General features: G+C 42.5%; 1 protein-coding gene across 3 annotated transcripts; it reads right to left on the minus strand.

Annotated features, from left to right (window-relative positions):
• Positions 1-5,555: 5,555 nt before the first annotated feature.
• On the minus strand, positions 5,556-18,526 carry C4H4orf36 (chromosome 4 C4orf36 homolog). 3 transcript variants are annotated; one of them, XM_045183736.2, is made up of 4 exons: positions 18,059-18,526; positions 17,314-17,415; positions 14,580-14,734; positions 5,556-14,404 (listed from the first exon to the last, which is right to left on the minus strand). In XM_045183736.2, exons 2-4 carry the CDS (start codon positions 17,373-17,375, stop codon positions 14,271-14,273), a joined length of 351 nt encoding a protein of 116 aa, XP_045039671.1. In that variant the 5' UTR covers positions 17,376-17,415; positions 18,059-18,526; the 3' UTR covers positions 5,556-14,270. The 3 variants fall into 3 exon arrangements, with proteins under 3 accessions (XP_045039671.1, XP_024430727.1, XP_045039670.1); XM_024574959.3 differs by having other exon boundaries at positions 17,314-17,450; XM_045183735.2 differs by lacking the exon at positions 18,059-18,526 and adding an exon at positions 17,591-17,727 and having other exon boundaries at positions 17,314-17,450.
• Positions 18,527-22,585: the final 4,059 nt, after the last annotated feature.

Here is a 22,585-nt window from a genome sequence, read left to right on the forward strand (position 1 = left end):
ATTTCATAAGCAGAAGGCAATTTAAGAAGCTGCCCTCCTCCTTTTTTTGCCTATTTGCTGAAAAGCAGGACATAAATTTGTAAAGGTGTCTCCCCTCCCCTCTCTACCAGGAAGGACAGAAGTTAATTACTGAGCACAAGTCTAGACCCATATCATACCAAAGGAATCTATAAAACAAACTTTGCTAAAAATAACCCTTATCTACCATTATATTTGTCTTCCCATATATTTGCCTTCCCACTATTTGCCTCCCCTAGAAACTCTAACTCCTTTTCCTTTGTCTTCTCTAAAAATGTACTGTTTTGTTAAGATGCTATGTAAACCCAAGTTCTAACTACTTCATGTGTTACTCATCTCTGAGTACTCCTACGTGTATATGTGATGCACATGTTAATACACTAGTTTTTCTCCTATTAATCTGTCTCTTAGTCTAATTTACAGGGCCTCAGGGCCCCAGGGAGAGAACCCAAAATGGATAGAAGAAAAAGATTTCTTTTCCTCCTCTTCATATATCTCATTTAGTCCTCTCAACAACACTATTATTTAGGTACCATTATTACTGTCATTTACCCATGAATGGGGAGGCTTAAAGAGGTTAAACCACTTACCATGGGCTAAGCTACTAAAAGACAAGGTAACATGACGGGAGTCAACACCAGAATCTACACTATTGGGTTGGCCAAAAAGTCCATATGGTTTTTTTCCAAAAAATAAGAGACACAGACTTCATTTTGAACTTCTGGTCAAGATGGAGGCATAGGTAAAACAGCTTGCCTCCTTGCACACCTACAGCAAAAATTACAAATAGACTACAAAACAAGTATCACTCATAATTGTCAGAAAATTGAGGGGTATGGAGTTGGACAACCAAGAAATTAAAGAAGCCACAGTCATCTAGATGGGTAAGAGGGGCAGAGACTTGGAGATGCGGAATGGGAGGCCCCACACACATGTGACAGATAAAAATTGGGAGGGATACTTTGAGAGTGAGGGATCCTAGCCCCAAACCAGACCACCCAGCCTAGGGTTCCTGCACCAGGAAGATAAATCCCCATAACTTCTGGCTGTAAAAACCAGTGGGGGTTTGAGTGGCAGAAGAAATTTCAGGATTCTCAAGAGTCTCCTCTTAAAGAGCCTGCAACAGACTTAGGACTTACACACATCCTCTGGTCTTCAGCATCAGGGCAACAGCTGGAAGGGCAGCAGTGGCGTACAGGGAGAAATTGTAGTGTCTGGTATCAGGGCAAGTGCTGGGAGACATCTTCCTCCCAGACAAAGCTCCAGGGCTTCCAGGCAGGTTCATTGTCCCCTCTCTGAGCCCTCCTCCACACACAGACACAGAGCAGCGACGTGGGTTACCCTCCCAGGTGATTACCTAAGGCTCTGCTGCCTCCAACTTCCTGGTGTGCTTTTCTACAATAGGACATACTACTAAAACAGAGAGTCAAAGCAGCTCTTCCTAATATACAGAAATAAACACAGGGAGACTGTCAAAATGAGGAGACAAAGAAATATGGCCCAAATGAAAGAACAGATCAAAACTCCAGTAAAAGAACTAAACGAAATGGAGATAAGCAATCTACCAGATGTGAAGTTCAAAGCAGTGGTTATCAGGATGCTCCAGGAACCCACTGGGTACTTCAATAGCACAAAAAAGACCCAGGGAGAAATGAAGGTTACATTAAGTGAAATAAAGAAAAATTTACAGGGAATCAACAGTGGAGTGGGATGAAGTCAAGAATCAAATCAATGATTTGGGACAGAAGAGAGAAAAAAACATTCAATCAGAACAGCAAGAAGAAAAAAGAATCTGAAAAAACAAGGATAGAGTAAGCCTCTGGGACAGCTTCAAACATACCAACATTCAAATCACAGGGGTGCTGGAAGAAGAGAAAGAGCAAGAAATTGGAAAAAGTGAAAGAAAATTTCCCTAATTTGTTGAAAGAAATAGACACACAAGTCCAGGAAGCACAGAGAGTCCCAAACAAGTTGGACTCAAAGAGGAACACACCAAGACACATCATAATTAAAATGCCAAAGGTTAAAGATAAAGAGAGAATCTGAAAAGCAGCAAGAGAAAGGCAGATAGTTACCTGCAAAGGAGTTCCCATAAAACTATCAGCCAATTTCTCAAAAGAAACTTTGCAGGCTACAAGTGACTGGCAAGAAGTATTCAAAGTGATGAAAAGCAAGGACCTAAAATCAAGATTACTCTACCCAGCAAAGCTATCATTTAGAATGGAAGAGCAGGTAAAGTGCTTCCCAGACAACGTAAAGCTAAAGGAGTTCATCACCACCAAGCCATTATTACATGAAATGTTAAAGGGACGTATTTAAGAAAAAGATCAAAACCATGAACATTAAAATGGCAATAAATTCACAACTATCAACAATTGAATCTAAAAAAACAAACCAAGCAAACAAGCAGAACAGAAACAGAATTATATATAGGGAGATTATTTGGAGGGTTATCATTTGGGAGGGAGAAGGGGGAGGATGGGGGAAAAGGTGCAGGGATTAAGAAGTACAAATTGACAGGTACAAAATAGACAGGGGTCCCTGGCTGGTGTTGCTCAGTGGATTGAGTACCAGCCTGCAAACCAAAGGGTTGCTGGTTTGATTCCTAGTCAGGGCACATGCCTGGGTTGTGGGCCAGGTCCCCAGTTAGGGGCATGAGAGAGGCAACCGATTGATATATCTCTTGCACATCAATGTTTCTCTCCCTCTCTTTCTCTCTCCCTTCCCCTCTCTCTAAAAGTAAATAAATAAAATCTTAAAAAAAATAAATAGGGGGATATTAAGAACAGTATAGGAAGTGCAGTAACCAGAGAACTTATATGCATGACCCATGGACATGAACTGAGGGAGATTGATTGAGGAAATGGGTGGTAACCAGGTGGAGGGGGACAAAGGAAGAAAAATTAGGACAACTGTAATAGCATAATCAACAAAATATATTATAAAAAATGAAAGACACATTTTTCATTTTCACCAATAACTTTATTGATTTGGATATTTTGAGTATGTTGGCTATGTCCTGCCTGGAATAATGTTAATTGTTCTCAATGTCTCGATTTGATCGCTATCAACTTCAACTGGTCTACCCAACTGTGGACCATCATCCATTGAGATTTCCAGCACGAAACTTTGCAAACCAGTTTTGACAGGTTCACCCCATCACAGCACCTTCTCCATACACTGCACAAATCATTTGCATTTCAGTTACACTTTTACCTTTCTTGAAATATGCTGAAAATATTGCATATTTTCTTCTATCTTTAATATTAAAATTGCTACACAAAAATTCACCAATTTTGATTGTTTTTTAAATGTACTCTGATTTGACATCTGTCACAATACAATCTAACCAAATTGTTTCAAATGAAGTTAAAGACAGCTAAGCGATACTAGAGCCATCTTACAGAAAAAAACAAACTTTTTGGCTAACCCAATATTTATGAACACAATTAAATAATAAAAGTTTATGAGTTTCACCCATGAATAACAACAAATAATAATAATAAATTACTACTCTTGTTACACAAACTAAATATCACATCCTGGTCACTATTATTCACCTACTTAAACCTTTAACTCATGTACTTTACCAGATGCTGAAATATAAGTGCCATTCAATACAGTGGCCATTTATCTCTTCCTTAATTAACTTTCAACAGAAGTTAAACCCTAAAGCCATGGCCAGAGAGGGTCAGAAGCATTTTTTCCCCTCTACCTTCTACTGATAGGCCAAGCTTAATCAATATAAAAGGCGCTGCTGAGTTCAAGCACCTTATACAAACCTACGGCTTTTTGATCTGACCTTTTCTAGCTACTATACCTGGGATATTTGAAGTGCTCAATAAATATTAGCTGGAGTGTTGGTTATTGTTATTATTAACATCTGCAACTAACCCCAAAAAGTAACAATGTGTCAAAAATAAATAAATTTTCCTTTGCTCCAGCTTTCAATTTTCAGATTTTTTCAGACTTTTGTTAGTAAAACTTAGAAATTTCTTTCAAATATTAAAATAGTTGTGACAGAAAAAATATGTCTATATACTTGTCATATGACTCCATGATCAAAGGAGACCACTGTTAGGAAATAACTCTCCTCTTGTCTTGAAGAAAATTATGTCAGCTATTTCCACTACTTTTGTAAAGTAATTCCAATATTGTTAAACTACAGTGCTAGGATCTGACAGTCACTCTTCTGGAAATGCCTGAGCTTGGTGCAACAAATCTGGGCAAGGAGATGGTGCAGATAATGCAGCCCAGGAAATGTTTGGTCATTGGCTGGGTTTGGGTTATGCTTTATCTTACCTGTTCTACATACCTGATGAGAGCAGGAGACTAAATGCCAACAGGACATACCCAGATGGTGAGCAAGCACTAAAATAATAAGCAAGGGAGTCTGCTTCTGCACTTGGAAGAAGTTGCTTTAATAGACAGTTGAGTTAATGCAGAAGAGAAATGGCACCTGTAGTTGAAGTCCATGAAGATTACACCTACTTCAGTGCTGTGAAAGTTTCAAATTAAAACAGGAGTCTTTAGGGTGGAGGTAGATGATTCGAAGACAAGAGGGATTGAGACTGAAAGAAGCACACGAATGGAGTGTAAGAGCCTATTAATAGAAAATTCCAGAGAAAGTCTGACTGCTGGCACACTGGCAATGTTTTCCTTCTTTGGGGTTCAATTAAGAAAAATAGAGTACACTCATAATGAAAAACAAAGTAAGCCAAAGTCACTAGCTTCCGTGACTGAGGAACAATGAAAATATCTCTAAACCTCCCTGTCAATACCTCTGTTGTCTTGCTCCCATCCCTCTGTCTCCCAAATGAAGCAAATCATAATTGGGTTTCATGGTGTACTCCATAATGGTAGATTAATGGCTCAGTGAAGTCTGACACAGCAACCTGTGTACCCCCAAAAATCAAGGGGGAAATTGCCAGCTCTGTGGCCCAAGACCATCTGCAAGATCAGAGAACCCAACCTTTTTCATTGTGTATTTCTATCCTATTCTCTTTCCATCATAGTGTATAGAATGCGTAAGGGATAATTGCCTATTATTTAACCTTGATTGCAAGATCTGCACTTGGACCTGATGTTAATTTGATATGATTTTGAGGAATTAGTGAGTGGATTTATATATGTGGAGAGAAGGTGTGAGTGAATGTGAGCAGCTAAAAGGGTACTGGAGAAATCTGTCAATTGCTACTGAGCACTCATTCTCCTCCTCTTATGGTGAAAACAGTCTGCATTTCTTCGGAGGAAATACCCCGCTTCATGATTCTCAGTCATGCAACTTGACCCAACTTTCTGTTTTAGCAAGTGTCCTGAGTAGCTTAAATCAATCAGTTCAATCAGGGCTTCTCAGTCTTGGTACTATTGATATTAGGAGCTGAAAAGCTCTTCGTTGTGGGGGGCTGTCCTGTGTACTGTAGCATACTTGGTAGCATCCCATAGATGTGTTTATGAGAACCCACAGTTAAGATAACCAAAAACATTTCCAGGCTGTCGAATGTCCCCAAGGGGGATGGGGAGGCAAAATCATAGAGAATCACTGAATTAAACTCACCCTTCATTTTACTAGTCAAGGTTTTTAAAAATATTCTTTATTTATATTTTCAATTTTTATTGAAAAATAACTGACATATATCACTCTATAAGTTTAAGGTGCACAGCATGATGATTTGATGTACATATATTGTGAAATAATTACAATAGGTTCAGCTAACATCCATCTTCTCATACAGATAAAAGCAAAAGAAAATAAAGGAAAAAAATTTCTCCTTGTGATGAGAACTCCTAGGATTTACTCTCGTAACACCTTTCCTACATGTCATACAGCAGTGTTAACTATAGTCCTCACGTTGTACCTCACATCCCTAGCACATGTTACCGTGTAACTGGAAGTTCCCACCTTTAGACCACCTTCCTCCAACTAGGGCTCTTGATTTCAAATATACTATTAAGAGATATAATATATTTATTATAAACCAAGAATTGTCGGAATAAGTCCAACAGCTCTATGAGACAGTGTATTCGTTAGGGTAAAAATGAAATTAATGCTCTGGCCAGGTGGCTCAATTGGTTGGAGCATCAGCCTGTACACCAAAAGACTGCAAGTTCGATCCCCAGTCAGGGTGGGTATGAGAGGCAGCAGACTGATGTTTCTCTCTCACATTGATGTTTCTCTCTCTCTCTAAAAGCAATAAACATAACCTCAGGTGAGGATTTTTTTTAAGATGAAATTAATATAATAAAGAAATCCCAAAATGCAGTGGCTTAGAAAACAGACATTTGTTCTCATATTCAACAGTCTTGATATAAATAGCTCAGGTTGGGAACTCAACATAGTCATTCAAGGATCCAGGCCCCTTCATCTGGTTGCTCCACCATCACTGTCTACGTGGTCTCCATTATCATTGGTTATGTGGTCAAGCTGGATGACCATCACATCAGGGTTTCACCCACCAGTACAAAGCCATGGGAGTGGTATACACAATGCCTTATAAGGTTCAGATTTGAATGTGATGCACATCACTTCCACATGTTCCATTGGCAAGAACTTAGCCACACTTAATTCTAAGTCAAGTAGCGAATGTGGATGCACAGACAGCCATGTGCTCAGCCACACACTACTATGGACTGGATGTATGTTTCCCCCCAGCCCCAAATTCATATTAAAGTCCCAATCCCCAGTCTGATGGTTTTTAGAGGTGGGGCCTTAGGTCATGAGGGTGGAGCCCTCACGAACGAGATTAGTGCCCTTATGAGAAGTGACAGAGAAAAATGATCTCTCTCTGCCATGTGAAACACAGCAAGAAGGTGATGGTCTTTAAACCAAGAAGAGGGCCCTCACCAAGAACCTGACCCTGACCTTGGACATTCAGCCTCCAAAACTATAAGAAATAAATGTTTGTTGTTTAAACCACCCAGTGTTTAGAATTCTTCCATAGCAGCATGAACTGACTGAGACAAACACCATAGCTATAAAAGAAGGGGAAAAGAATTTTGGTAGAAAACGAGCTGTCTCCACATACTATCATGTTACAAATGAGGAAGGCAAGGTGTAGAGATGAAGTGGCTTGCCCAAGGTCACATGGCTGGCAAGTGGGACTGGAATGCAAGCAGTCCAACTGCACAGCCCATGCACTAAACACTCTATCACCACTTCTCAAATGTCTGAACTGTAACCTAAGATAAGAAAAGCATTTTTCCCTGGCAATCTGGCCCACAGGTGCTTGTATCTGTGTCTACTTATGTGTGCATGTGTTTCATGGAACAATCCTTAGTTTACAACAGTCAGTGAATTACCAGAATATTGGAATATTCTAATTCTGTATTAGAATTCTGTATTAGAATATAGAATTATCAGATATTTCTAGATTTATCATTTCAGTTTTTAAATGTTATTCAGACCCTCAGAATTGATTTCATAGCTCTCCAATGTATTGTGATTGACAGCATGAAAAGAGCGCAGCACACTCAATTCCAGTAGGAGAATTGGAAGTCACTGGAAGGCTATTGAAGAGCTCGTAGTGTGAACTGCATGAATAAAAAGTCTAGAGAATCAGGTCCAGAAAACAGGTAGGCCCAGGGACTCCAGGAAACCAGAAACACAGCTAAAATCTTGTCAGGGGAAGGCTCTATTAAGATGCACCGGACACCAGTGTTGATGTTACTTCCACCCCTGCCACTGGGTCTGGGTGCCATGGCCATTATCACTGAAATGGCTTCCAAGCCAGCTTGGCTCTGTGTCTCTCTCACTCCAGAGGCAAAGTCCCAGGAGGAAGCAGCCAGCTGGCAGACTTCAACCACACACTTGTGCCCAGGCTTTGAGGATCAGGCAGAACAAAAATCTGGCTGTTCAGCTCACAAAACCCAGATTAGATTCTGGGCAGCCCAGAAATGAACAAAAAGGCAAATTTCCAATATGCTCATAAACCACTGGAAGAAGCATACATTATTACAGCAACTTTGGGAAGCAATTTGGCATTATTTTGTAGAACTCTAAGTACATATCCTATGACACAGAAATTCCTTTCCTGGGCCTAGAGTCTGAATTGAAATTCCCACACAATGTACTTACAGAGACTTGTTTAAGTATGTTCACAGAAGCAATGTCTGTAATAATGAAAACTGGAAACAACATAAAGATTCATCATTTAACATAAATAGGACTGGTGTATTGTTCATCTTTAGATCCCAAAGCACTGCTGGCAGATTATCAGAACCAAATAAATTCTTACTGAAATGAACTGTAACTAAATAAATTGCCAACCAGAAATTATCCAGTGAATGGTACGCAGGGCCAAAACAAAATGTTCAGAGAACCTATAGAAGAAAGCATCCTGTGCAAAGAATGTGGGCTTTAGATTAAGAAAGCCTGGGTCTGGCACCAAGTTCTTGTTGTGTGACCTAAAGAAAGTCTCTTAACCTATGAGTCTCAATCCCCTTCTTTGTAAATAAGAGGATCAATGGGATAAGAGATCTCAGGTGTGCAACGCAGGGTCTCCCAACCACCGTGGCATGATGTTGTGCTGTGCCTGAGCAATGTGTGTGCCAAGGAGGCGATCCCTCAGCCTTTCTGTTGGTCGGAGCCCCACGCCTGTTTCCTCTGGCCTTGAGCATCCTCATTCCTCTTTCACTCCAGTATGCCACGTGAAGATTATACTTTTCTACATATGCCAAGACATGAAAAATGTTGGGAAGCACTAGCACAGAACAGTCCCTGGCACACAGAATACCCTCAGTAAATGTTAGTCCACTCTACTTACTGATGGAATTGGGGCTTGCTAAGCATTTCTTATACTAGAATTGTGGGGGATCTAAAATGTTGTGGGCCTTACCAGATCTCCTGGGAGCTACTTTCCTAAAAGTCACAAAGGATTTAACAACGGCCTCAATATGTCTTCACAGAGAAGATCACCCAGAGTAGAAAATGTCCAAATATACAGAATAAAAGTCAAGGGGTCTGAGTCAGTTGAGGAAGTGAAAGAAATGTCCTTCAACCTCACCACCTTAAGTCAGGCCATCTTTTTTTCCTATTCTGTCTCAAGAGGATATTTATGTCCTGAATGCCATCACACATGAAGGTGCTGAGAAGGAACAATTCTCTAGTGTGGGGTTTCCTTCCATGTGAACAGTGTTCCCACACCCATGGCCCCCTGGTGGTCCTTGTTCACTCCATGCCAAGGGAAGTGGAGCTGGTAAGTTTGGAAGAAGAAAATGAGCATGTGTGGCTCAATACCTTCCTCCTTTCTTCCTCTTGGGAGCTGCCATTCTATAGAAGCCAGGGGTCCTTACCTCAGCACATAGAATCCTCACTGGAAGTTACCCTGCTACTCCAAAGAAGGCCTGCTGTGGCCTAGGGTTGCCAGTGATTAGGTGGGGAAATCTGTCACATTCCAAATTTTACAACAGCACCTACCTACTCCATACCAGCCACAGTCTTCAATATCAGCTTCCTCAGTAGGCCATTCAGGCAGCCAGGCCAAAGGTGCACCAAGCAGGTGGCTTAGCAACATGGATTTTGGGAAAAGGTTGGACTTGGAACTCACACAGATCTAACATTGTTGTTACTGTCTTACTTCCTTAAAAATCACATTTACAGGACTTCTGGCCAAGATGGAGGTGTAGGTAGACACACTGTGCCTCCTCGCACAACCAAAACAAGAACAGCAACAAATTTAAAAACAAAAAAACAACCAGAACTGATGAAAAATCAAACTGTATGGAAGTCCGACAACCAAGGAGTTAAAGAAGAAACATTCATCTGGACCGGTAGGAGGGGTGGAGAAAGGCAACTGGCGGACAAGACTCAGCAAGGCAGCCGCTTGTAGACCAGGGAAGGAGGTGGCTTGCAGACTGTGCAGTCCCACATTCATGTGCAGAAAAACCCAGATAAGCTGGGAGGAACATCTGGGGAGCAAGACAGACCACGCAACCCAGGGTTCCAGTGCAGGGAAATAAAACCTCAAAGCCTCTGACTGAAAACACCTGTGGGGGTTCAGATGGCAGCGGGAGAAACTCCCAGCCTCACAGGAGAGTTCACTGGAGAGACCCACAGGGTCCTAGAATGTACACAAGCCCACCCACTAGGAAATCAGCACCAGAAAGGCCCAATTTGATTGTGGGTAGCAGGGGAAGTGACTGAAAGTCAGCTCAGAGCAGAGCAAGTGTCACTGTTCCCTCTCAGTCCCCTCCCCCACCGACAGCAACACAACGCAGTGATGTGGGGTGCCCTGCCCTGGTGAACACTTAAGGCTCTGCCCCTTACTACGTAACAGCCAAACCAAGACAAAAAAAAAATGGCCCAAATCAAAGAACAGTTCAAAGCTCCAGAAAAAATACAACTAAGCAACAAAGAGATAGCCAAACTATGAGATGCACAGTTCAAAACACTGGTTATTAGGATGCTCCAGGAACTCACTGGGTATTTCAACAGCACAAAAAAGACCCAGGCAACAATGAAGGTCATATTATGTAAAATAAAGAAAAATCTACAGGGAACCAACAGTGATGGGAAGGAAACTGGGACTCAAATCAACGGTTTGGAGCAGAAGGAAGAAAGAAACATCCAACCAGAAAAGAATGAAGAAAAAAGAATTCAAAAAAATGAGGAGAGGCTTAGTAACCTCCAGGACATCTTTAAACATTCCAACATCCAAATCATAGGGTGCCAGAAGGAGAAGAGGAAGAACAAAAAATTGAAAGGTTATTTGAACAAATAATGAAGGAGAACATCCCCAATCTGGCAAAGAAAATAGACTTTCAGGAAGTTCAGGAAGCTCAGAGAGTTTCCAAGAAGTTGGACCCAAGGAAACACACACCAAGGCACATCATAATTAAGTTACCCAAGAATAAAGATAAGGAGAGAATCTTAAAAGAAAAAAGGAGAGCGTTACCTACAAAGGGGTTTCCATAAGACTATCAGCTGATTTCTCAAAAGAAACCTTGCAGGCAAGAAGGGTCTGGAAAGCAGTATTCAAAGTCATGAAAGGCAAGGACCTACATCCAAGATTACTCCATCTAGCAAAGCTATCATTTAGAATGGAAGGGCAGATAAAGTGCCTCTCAGATAAGGTTAAGTTAAAGGAGTTCATCATAACCCAGCCCTTATTATATGAAATGTTAAAGTGACTTCTCTAAGAAAAAGAAGATAAAAAATGTGAACACTAAAATATAAACAAACTCACAGCTGTTAACAACCAAACCAAAAAAAAAAAAAAAACAAAACTAAGCAAACAACTAGAACAGGAACAGAATCACAGAAATGGAGATCACATGGATGGTTATGAGTGGGGGAGTGGGTGGGGAGAGAGGGGGAAAAGGTACAGAGAATAAGTAGCATAAAGTTGGAGGCATAGGTAAACACACCTCACCTCTTCGCACATCAAAATCACAACAAAGCCAATTGTTCTGACTTAGAACAATTATAACTCAGAATCATCAGCAATTGAGTTGAATGGAAGTCTGACAACTACAGAATTAAAGAAACTTCATTTATCCAGACTATAAGAGGGGTGAAGACATGGAATGGGCTCGTCCTACATCCATGTGTAGTTGATAAAAATTGGAAGGGATATCTCAGGAGGGAGAAGGCCTAGCCCCATACCCGGGTCCCCAGTCCAGAGTTCCAGTGCCAGGAAGATAAGTCCCCACAACTTCTGGCTGCCAAAACTAGTGGGAATTGAGTCTGTGGAAGAAACTTCTGGAGTCCCAAGCAGTTCCTCTTAAAGAATACACATACCGACTTACTCTGACCAACTCCCTCGAAGCCCTGGCACTGGGGTAGCAGCTTGAAAGGCACCAGTGGCATACAGGGAGGAACTGAAGTGTCTAGCATCGAGGCAAGAGTTGGGGGACAGCTTTCTCTGAGATAGAAAGGCAGTCAGAGGCCATAGTGCCATTTCTGAACCCTCCCCCACAGATCCATAAAGCTGTCCCGACCAACTAACGGGCCCACACAAGCTGTTAACAGTGACTTTTCCATAGGTATGGCTGGTCTTGGCTCACATGTCACAACTTCCCAAATCCTCCCAAACAAGCAACAGTCTGCCACAGTGAGCCCCCACTCCCTGTAACTCTTGCTAAGTGGCCGTAGGCCTGGCACTAGAAGCAGCCTGACTACATTCACAGCTTGGCTTCCCCTGGGAATCTCCAAGCCCAGCACAAGTAGCAGCCATCTCAGATTGCTCTATAGCTCATGCAGGGTGGCTACAGCAGAATACAGGTGGGGACTGACATTGGCCTGCCTCATCAGGGAAACACCAGAGCCTGCACAACCAGGGGACAGATACAGACCACATCGGAGAACCACCACCCTGCCCCCACACAGTGGATCGTCCATGGAGAGAGGAGGTTGGGGGTCAGTGGTCAGACAGCCCTTGCAGCTGACTGACTTGGGTAAATCCCCCCCCATTGACCTGCCAACAGCAACCAAGGCCCAACTACAAAAGGAGGGTATACTCAGCCCACACAAAGGACGCACCTTGAGTGCAGACCTTGGGTAATAGGGGAGGCTGTGTCACTGAACTGCACAGGACACCTACTACATTAGGCTATGCTACCAAGACACTAGCAGCTCTACCTAATACATAGAAACAAACACAGGGAGGCTGCCAAAATGAGGAGACAAAGAAACATGGCCCAAATGGAAGAACAGATTGAAATGCCAGAAAAAGAGATAAACAAAATGGAGATAAGCAATCTATCAGATGCAGAGTTCAAACACTGGTTATAATGATGCTCAGGGAACTTAGTGAGGACTTCAACAGCATAAAAAAGATCTAGTCAGAAATGAAGAATACACTAATTGAAACAAAGAACCATTTTCAGGGAAACAATAGTAGAGTGGATGAACCAGAGAATCAAATCAATGAGTTGGAACATAGGAAGCAAAAAACAACCAATCAGAACAATAAGAAAAAAGAACCCCCCCAAAACAAGGATAGAGTAAGCATCCTCTGGGACAACTTCAAATGTACCAACACTCACATCATAGGGGTGCCAGAGGAGAAGAAAAAGAACAAGAAATTAGAAATCTATTTGAAAAAATAATAAAAGAAAACTTCCTTAGTTTAGTGAAGGAAATAGACATCCAAGTCCAGGAAACACAGACAGTCCCAAACAAGATGAACCCAAAGAGGCCCACTTCAAGATACATCATAATTAAAATGCCAAAGGTTAAAGATAAAGCAAAATTATTAAAGGCAGCAAGAGAAAAGCAATTAGTTACCTACAGGGGAGTTCCCATAAAGCTGTCAGCTGATTTCTCAAAAGAAACTTTGCAGGCTAGAATGGACTGGCAAGAAATATTCAAAATTATGAAAAGTAGAGACCTACAGCTAAGATCACTGTACCCAGTGAAGATATCATTAGCATTGAAGGGAGATAAAGAGCTTCTAAGACAAGGAAAAAACTAAAGGAGTTCATCATCACCAAACCATTATGATATGAAATGTTAAAGGGACTTATTTAAGAAAAAGAAGATCAAAACTATGAACCATAAAATGGCAATAAACACATATCTATTAACAATTGAATCTAAAAACAAACTAAGGAAACAAGAAGAGTAGAGACAGAATCATGGATACCCAGAGCGTTTGATGGTTGTCAGATAGGAGGGCGTGTGGGGAATAGGTGAAAAGGCGAGGGGATTAAGAAGTATAAATAGGTAGTTACAGAATAGCCGTGGGGATGTAAAGTACAGTATAGGAAATGGAGTAGCCAAAGAACTTATACACATGACTCACGGACATGAACAATGGTGTGGGGATGGGCTGAGGGAGTAGGCAGTGCTGGGTGGAGGGCGGGGAAGGGGGGAAGGGGGGGAAAATCAGGACAACAGTAATAGTATAATCAATAAAATATAATTAAAAAAAAGAATTTCTCTCTCTCCATCTTGGTGCCTCCTTAGGATCTCAGAGATGCAAATTTTAAATGTTCTTCAAAATAATGTCTCTGAGAAGGAGTTTTCTCTTCCCTTAGTGCCATTTCACAAAAATCAAAATGAATAGCACCAGTGACTCCATCCAGATGCATTTTTCATCTACTTACTTTGATATTGCTTGTGATACAATGAACAGGTGGGTGGCAGGGACCAGAAGGCCTTCCTGTCAGAGCTGTCCACTCAGCCACTGGAGCTGGCTCGTCCCCCAGCGGCATCACACGCCTGCAGGGGAACTCACGCAGTGACAGGCTGCGGACCTTCATCCCCTCCACACCGGAAAGCACAGAGCACAGAATCGATTATGAGGGGACTGTCACTTAGGTGGAAGAGGTCTTCTCAAACCACCTTGCTTTTCCCTGAGGGCAAGTTGAATGTCCTCGGCTGCATTTTCCTGACGTTTCAGATTATTCAGGTGCTTCATTTCATATTCCCTTTCCAGTTTGAGATCTAAAAAATAAAATACAGGAAGCAATCCAACAGGTATTTTCACAAGGCATAATTTAGAAAAAACTGAATATTTATTACATAGCAAAATTCACATTCTTGAATATATACATTTAGCTGATAATGAGCAAAAGATATAAAATTCACAATTTATTAAAGTAGTTCTTGTTGAACATACCTTCTGAGGCAGGAAGCAGACCATCCTTACTGATCTTGCACCTTTTGAGGTGTACAGGACTGCCAAATGTAATTTCTTGCAAGAATGGGAACTTGATTTTGGCCAGGTTGGTGTACCATGTCTCTGTAAGCTGTGCAAGATCCCACGGTTGCTGTCTGGAGCGAAAATTCATTATTTCTCTCAACAAATACTTATTAAGCATCTATTATAGGATACTGAAGACATCTAATTCTCAAGTTCTATTTTCTACTATACATTTTGGTTTATGGGTGTGGGGGTATTCAGGGTTTTCTAGAATTGCTAGTCTAGCCAGGAGAAGGAGCTTTATATTAACTAATATAATGATATATTGAAAAATCACCATAAGCTATAATGACAGGAACTTTTGTTCACAATACAGCCTCCCTGAAGTCAATGGAATCTCCCCATGTCTTTGAAAATGATGTAGTCTTTTATGGCTGATCAAAAATAAGGTCACATTAGGGGAGAAGGAACAAAGCGAATAATCCCTGAGCAGGGTGCTTGGCATACACTAAGACTTTGTGTGTGTGATCTTATTTTAATCTCTACAGCCACTATGTAGGTAGACAAGGGAATTGAGACTTACAACTTAATTAAGAACCAGTGCTGGTACTTAGCCTAGGTATATTTATTTAGAAGCACTAGTACTAAGAGAATCCTTAGAAAACTGAAGGGAGATGAAGTACCAAACTATACCACTTCAAATAATCACTATGAACTTTAAATGAATTGGTTTAGGTAGCCTAATTAGGACATGTAAAAATATCAGCTACAAGCAATGAGATGTTTCTCATCTAGTCACTATGAGCTCATCTGCATGAGGAACGGAAGCCCTGCTCTGCCATGAGTGAGGGGGTCAGGGCAGCACACACGCCATCCCTCCTTCCGTTTTCCGCCTCCAGCCCCCTTGCTACTTTTCCATCGAGCTGGAAGGAATGACTTGAAGTCTACAATCACTGGAGGTGTGCTCGAACAAGTGCACTAAGCTATTTACGAGATGCTCACGGAAGCACTGTTTGTCCAGAAAACCCCAAAGAAAATAGCTATAGTGCCTATCAAAGAGCTTGGTTAACGAACTGTGGTACATACTTGTAATGAAAGAATGCTAAGCATATAGTAAGTGCTAGATAAATCAGTTTACACATATGAACTCGTGTAATTACCACAGTAACCCTATTCAGTAGGCATGTACAGTTATTATCCTCATTTTAAAGATTAGGGAACAAGAGCAGAGAACTTGCCCAAGGTCACAAGGCTGTTGATCTTGAGTTGGACTTTTGAACAAAGAACATCAAACTTTAGAATCCGTGCTTTTAATCACTAGGCTTTACAAGATGTAATGGGATAGGGAGCAAACTTCAGCATAAGCCCATGTGTGAAACCGTGTTTGTGTGTATGTGTGTGCGCATGAGGTCTGTCCAGGAGGTATCCAGCCATGTAATATGAAAAACAGAGACATTTATTGAAGACACAAGAAACAAGGCGATTAGGAGAACTGTGTGAGGCTCCAAGGTGCCTACTTTGAAGGGGCCTGAGGCCTCACTGTCCCATGTGCGTTCCAGCCCACTCTCCTCGGCTGCCAGGTTACATCAATGTCGTGCAAACTGTTCTCGTTATATTAACAATGGCTGGACATTTTCCGGACAGACCTCATATGTATATGTGGGTCTTGTATAATACACAAATTCTATTAAAATATAAAACATTTTACCCCTGAGTGGGACTGGAGTGTGGGGTAGGAATGGGGATATGAGAAATAACATTTTTATTTTCCTTTCAAATGTTTCTATGCCAGTTTTATGTGTTTAGTGTTTTTTTAATAACCTTCTAAACATAATAAAACAAAAAGTCCAAGGTGCTTTAGCAAATGAACTCCAAAGAGTGCTATTCTTTCACTCCAAGAGTGAATTCTTTCCTTTGAATTCAGTTGCTCTCCTAAATAGCATGATATAAACTACTGTCTTGTGAGAAGGACAGAGAAGGCACTTGTTTCGCAGAGATTATTTGGCACTGCCCGCCGAAGTACCCAGGATGAAAAACTGACCCTTCACACCAGCTAATTAAGTGCTCTTGGTAAGGCGCACCTGACGCCACGGCATTTTTAGACAGGTTTGCACTATCTACACAGGTATTTTAAGGCAGTGGGCAACAGTAGAAAGTGTTGCTTTAGAGTAAGGCGACTTCTAACCCTGTCACTCTACTACACAACTGTGTCTCTGATCAAACAATTTTTTCGAATCTCAGTTTTCTCATTTGAAAGTGTCCTTTTGGCCCTGGCTGGTGTAGCTCAGTGGATTGAGCACCCGCCTTTGAACCAAAGGGTCTCTGGTCCTATTCCCAGTCTGGGCACATGCCTGGGTTGCCAGCCAGGTCCCCAGTGGCGGGCGGGGGGGGGGGGGGGGGGGGGGCACGTGAGAGGCAACCACACAATGATGTTTCTCTCCCTCTCTTTCTCCCTCCCTTCCCCTCTGTCTAAAAATAAATAAATAAAATCTTTTTTTAAAGTGCCCTTTTGTTGTAAAGACTAAGTAAGATAATTTATAAATTCCTGTAATAGCAGCTTCCTTAAAAAACAAACAAAACACAGCATCCAGACACCTGAAAATGTCTCCTACAGTCTAGTATCTACCTCACGGGGAACATAAGGGTGTCCAGTACTTTTATTTTAGCAAGGACACTGCCCACGCCAGCCTGCCGGAATAAAAGTACTTACACTTGATAACTGCCCCGCAGAATGGTTTTCACTGTGTTCTTTCTTGGCAAGCCGTACGCCATGGCGAACTGTTACAGTCTAATTTCCCAACACCGGTGCCTTCTGTAATAAGGATGCAGATACTCTCTTCACTTTGCCTGAAATGATTGCAACACACCGAATGAATAGCTCACGTTTGCATATTTTTTAATGTTCAAATAATAAAAAGATTCAGAGAACGTATTTCTGAATGCCAGACCATCCCTATGTTCAGTGAAGCTGAACGCCTAACGCAGACCTGCGTTCTCCTTTATTCTCCAGGGAGTCGCTTCGTCACTTCTGGGCTGGTGAGGCGAACACGCCGGGGTAACAGCAGGGCTTTCGTCCCTCGTGCTCCTTGCCACTGCCCGAGCCTGCCAAACCCGCTCGAACCCGCACCACCAAAAATGCCGCAGACTGCGGCAACGTGGAGTGATGCGTGACCGCGCGGGCGCACGAAGTTCCTGGGCCCCGCCCCAGCCCTTCGGGGGGGGAAAAAACAAACTTTCCCAGGATTTCCCTCTTTGAAATACCGAACTTAGAAAATGTCTCAGCAACGATCCTACTTCCTCTCCCACGTACGCCGGTGGAGGTCTCGGTTGCTGCAGCCCGGGGCCGAGCGGTCGGTCCTCCCTCCGCCCCCGCCTCCTGCCCAAGCCCGCGCCCAGCTCCGACCGCCACCCGAGGGTAGCAGCGGGTCCCAAAGGGGGCGCCAGGGCCTGCTTACCAGCACTCGGTGTCTTCGGGGGGTCGCGATTCCCAGCGGACCGACGGCAGAGCTCGCCCCCAAGCAGGCGCACCAGGCCGCGCCCACACCGCAGCCCCGCGCCCCGGGCGCACTTCTCCTTCCTGCTCGCCTGGGGAGCCGCGGCTTCAATAAAGGGCTTTGGGGTGGGGTCCCGCCCGCGAAGGCTCCGGGGCGACAGGCCCGGGACACGCGTCCCGCGGGGTCCCCTTGGGGCGGGTACCTCTAGGCCACACAGCCGAAGACCCGCACACCCTCAAGGAACAAAGTCCTCTAGCGCAAGAGGACTGTAAACTAGTCCTTTCCCTGAAAACGACACTTTCAAGGGTCAGGAGGTTACGCTGAAGCGACTTGGGGATTTTGGTTAGGGACCACCTGGGGGCCTCACTTAAGGAAAAGCTCGCAATTATGACTTGTTCACTGTGAGCGATGTCTCATTGTGACGCTTGGGGAGCGCCAGCGCTGCAGTAAGTGTTCACACGCCCTAGGGGGCCCAGGCGGTTTTAAAGGCTCAAAACCCTCACGTGATATGTTTTGTGTCCGTGTTTACAGCCAGCTGGGATCAGTAGACGCGGTCAGTTTCTAATTATACTGCTGTGATTCAGGATGGATCCGTGTATTTTAATACAACCCATGGTCACCACTTAACGTCGAATGAAAATAGCTTACCTTTCCATTTTGCGTGAGGGTTTTGGAGTCAGAACTAGCTTGGATTCTAGTTCTGCCACTTGCTAACTTTAAGATGTTGCCTACATCTTAAGATGTGAATTCTCTAATCCTCAACTTCTTCTATCAAACACGTGTGATACTCTGTATCTCTTATAGGGTTGTTGTGAGGATTAAACATCATGTCAATAAATTCTTTGTACCTAATTACCTAATTTTGAGCCTAGTCACAACTTTATGAGATAGGCAAGGAATATTTATTATTTCAGTTTTATAGAGGAAGGACAAACAGAGGTTAAGGGACTGCTCAGGGTCACACAGCTTCAGTGAGTCGCAGGGCCACCTTTTAAAGCTAAAACAGTGCCCTACTGGCCCTGACAACTTCCTCTGACACTAGCTCCTGCCTGATCAGAATAGGTTCTCAGGGTTGACCCACCTTCAGAAGGTGCTCTTGTTCCTCACAGACACTGGAAGGCAAAGTTTTGCTTGCTCTTTAACATTTCTGTTCTAGGACCAATGGAAAAGTGACAGGGAAGAATGGCGGAGTTAGTATGGTAACACAAAGAACGCTGAAGTCCTTAACGGACAGTGAAACAAATGTAGTAGATTCTGACCTTCGCCAGCAGAGCTTGAGTTTTTAAAATAAATTAACATGGAATGGGGTGGGGGGAATGAGGGCACATCATGCAATAAGTGTAAGTGGTGTTTTGTGGAGCTCTCGTTTCTGTTACACCTATGCCCTTATACACGTGCCTGTGGGTATGTGTAACTTCAGTGTAAAATGTAGTTCTTACAATGGGTCTAGAAAGTTTGAAAGCCACTGTGTAAGAGCAGAGATGCAAAAACATGTAGTTCTTACATGGGCCTAGAAAGTTTGAAAGCCACTGTGTAAGAGCAGAGATGCAAAAACATGTAGTTCTTACATGGGTCTAGAAAGTTTGAAAGCCACTGTGTAAGAGCAGAGATGCAAAAACATGTAGTTCTTACAATGGGCCTAGAAAGTTTGAAAGCCACTGTGTAAGAGCAGAGATGCAAAAACATGTAGTTCTTACATGGGTCTAGAAAGTTTGAAAGCCACTGTGTAAGAGCAGAGATGCAAAAACATGTAGTTCTTACATGGGCCTAGAAAGTTTGAAAGCCACTGTGTAAGAGCAGAGATGCAAAAACATGTAGTTCTTACATGGGTCTAGAAAGTTTGAAAGCCACTGTGTAAGAGCAGAGATGCAAAAACATGTAGTTCTTACATGGGTCTAGAAAGTTTGAAAGCCACTGTGTAAGAGCAGAGATGCAAAAACATGTAGTTCTTACATGGGCCTAGAAAGTTTGAAAGCCACTGTGTAAGAGCAGAGATGCAAAAATAGATTGTGTTGCTGACATCACAAAAGTTGGGGCAGAAGCAGCCACCTTAGAACTGAAGTGGCGCCTGGACCCATGGCCTGTTCTCTTTCTGTAGGTGAAGAAATCAAGACCCAGAGAGGATGTGAAGGGTGCAGGGCCACACTGAGAGGTCAGACAACCTCTGACCTCTCCATGTGAGAGGTCATGTGACTTCTCCATGTGAGAACTCCAATTATATGTGTGTAATTCCTGACAATTGGGTCTGGTTATTTTCTATACGCCTCACTTTGAACAAATATGGCAGCAGTTACAGAGTATGACTTCCGAGTCTAGGTCATAAAAGGTATGGAGGGCCTCCTCCTTCAGCCTCTCTTGGCTCACTCACCCTGCAGGAAGGAGGTCGGCTGCCATGCGGCGGAGCCAATCAAGACACCTCAGGGAGGAATTCATGTGCAAAGGAATCGGGGTGTCCAGCCAACAACTGAAGAACTGAGGGTTTTGCCACTAAACAAATGAGGCGGATCCTCCGAGGCTCAGTCTAACCTTCACATGGCAGCAGCCCTGGTTTCCACGTGAAACTTCACGGCAGACCCTGAGCCCATGGACCCAGGTGAGCACTCCAGGATTCCTGGCCCTCAGAAAATAAATGATAGTAAGTGTCTATCATTTTAAGCCATTCACTTTTGAGGTATTTGTTATAGAACAATAGGTAATTAATATACCACTGTGTCTTTTTGTAGAAGGAATATTTTACACAGAGGACAAAAGCCATATTTTTTATAATTTTGAGGTTAATAGTTTGATTAAAATGAAGAGTAAATGCATTGTGTTTTATAGATATTTTCTGGGCAGCAGCTCATTTTGCTAAATCTCATTTAGAACCAGTTAAGATCCTTAAAAACTGTCAACAGAGAAAATAAATAATAACCACAACTCCCCTACATGTATTTAAAAACAAAAATAACACTAAATACTATAGAAGGTAGAAGACGATGCAATAAAGATCTGATGTTCCCCTCATAATGACTATTTCAGTATTTTCTTTTGAAATATCAAATTATTTCTAAACCTCTCTACACCTCTCTCTCCCTCTCTGTGTCCTTTCCCTCCCTCCTTCCTTCTCCCTTTCCTTGTTTTGTCCTTCTCTATTTTATCCACTGACATCCCTGCGCCCCCTACCCCCGGCTTTTCTGGTGACTTACATACACATATCTTCCTGTAGGGTGAGCCTTCATTGTTCTCATCTCTCCCACCAACTTAGCCATTGCCATTTAAATTGCTTAAGAGAGCACTGCTGCCCCCTGGTGTTAAAACTAAGGTACAAGGAGAAATGCAAAAGACAGTAGCAACCATAACAAAATACTAGTGTGATAACATTTACTATGCTTTGGTGCTTTGGCCCTTGTTCAAGGTACTTCATATACATTGTCCCATTTAACTATCACAACTATAGAAGCTATTATTAATTTAGTGATGTGATTTTAGGGATATTAAAGAAGAAAAAACTGAGGCATCTCAAGTGTGAATGTCAGGGTTATAGGATTTGACCCAAGACTATCTGATTCCGATACTTTGCTCTCTCTGCAACACTATTCATTCTCTCAGGATTGGAATTAGAGCAAGGTTTTAGGGTATATGTTTGTAAACGTTTTTTGCAACTGACCATTTCAAATATTTTGCTAAGTTCTCACCATATATGTACCCAATATTCATTCTCATTTCAAAGAGTGATGTTTTATTTCTTTTAACTTAATAGGTAAGTCACAGACGCAGCCTATATTTTTTTCATGGCTTCATCTGAAACTTCTCTAGTAATGATATACCAACTTCAACATACTGATAAAGCAATTCACCTGCAAAAACTTTAAAATCTCCAAAAAACTTAGCACAGAAAGCCCTACATAGTTTCAGCCCTGTTGTACTACTAGCACCTTCCTAATTATCTCACATCTCTAGCCACTCTCTTGCTACTGAACAGAACTGGGGATCGGCCACTGGGGATAGGTGTCAGCCAAAAGAAACCACCAAGTTGATCCTGTGAGCAGGAACTTTATTACAAGCCATCAATCAAGGAGCACGCTGGGGATGTCCCCAACACAGTGCCTCTCCTAACAGAAAGGACCCCAGGGCTTTATAGCACTAGTTGCTTACATTGCAGCATGCTGAGGCCTGTTTCGGGGTAAACATGCACAGGAGGTGAACATGGCATGTGCACATCACATGTGCAGAAAAATGGCGGATGAGCTCAGCCTTGGGTGAAGATTTCTGCATTATAATGAGGGTATAATGAGCAAAGTTCCTGACGAGGTCACCAGAGGGGTCTTCAGGCAGCTTTAATGGGTCTCAGGTGGTTTCAGGTGGTTTCCTAATCTTTACCTTCTGTCCCTGAAAAATAAAAAAGCTCTCAGGCAAGTAAGCAAGCATAGTTAATATTTATGTAATTATGTGGGCTTCTTCGAAGTGTTCAACCCTCTGTACAACCCAGGTAAGCTACACCTTCACTTT

The sequence above is a fragment of the Desmodus rotundus genome, chromosome 4 (genome assembly GCF_022682495.2).
Source record: "Desmodus rotundus isolate HL8 chromosome 4, HLdesRot8A.1, whole genome shotgun sequence".
In the NCBI taxonomy this organism is placed as follows: Eukaryota; Metazoa; Chordata; class Mammalia; order Chiroptera; family Phyllostomidae; genus Desmodus; species Desmodus rotundus.

What these genes read in the sequence shown, in the direction of transcription:
- C4H4orf36 (XM_045183736.2), bottom strand. Translation starts at nt 17,375, where the DNA reads ATGGCGTACGGCTTGCCAAGAAAGAACACAGTGAAAACCATTCTGCGG. An exon ending in CTGCGGGGCAGTTATCAAGT is followed by an intron (nt 14,735 to 17,313) that starts GTAAGTACTTTT and finishes TTTTCGCTCCAG; the next exon opens with ACAGCAACCGTGGGATCTTG. An exon ending in TCTGCTTCCTGCCTCAGAAG is followed by an intron (nt 14,405 to 14,579) that starts GTATGTTCAACA and finishes TTTATTTTTTAG; the next exon opens with ATCTCAAACTGGAAAGGGAA.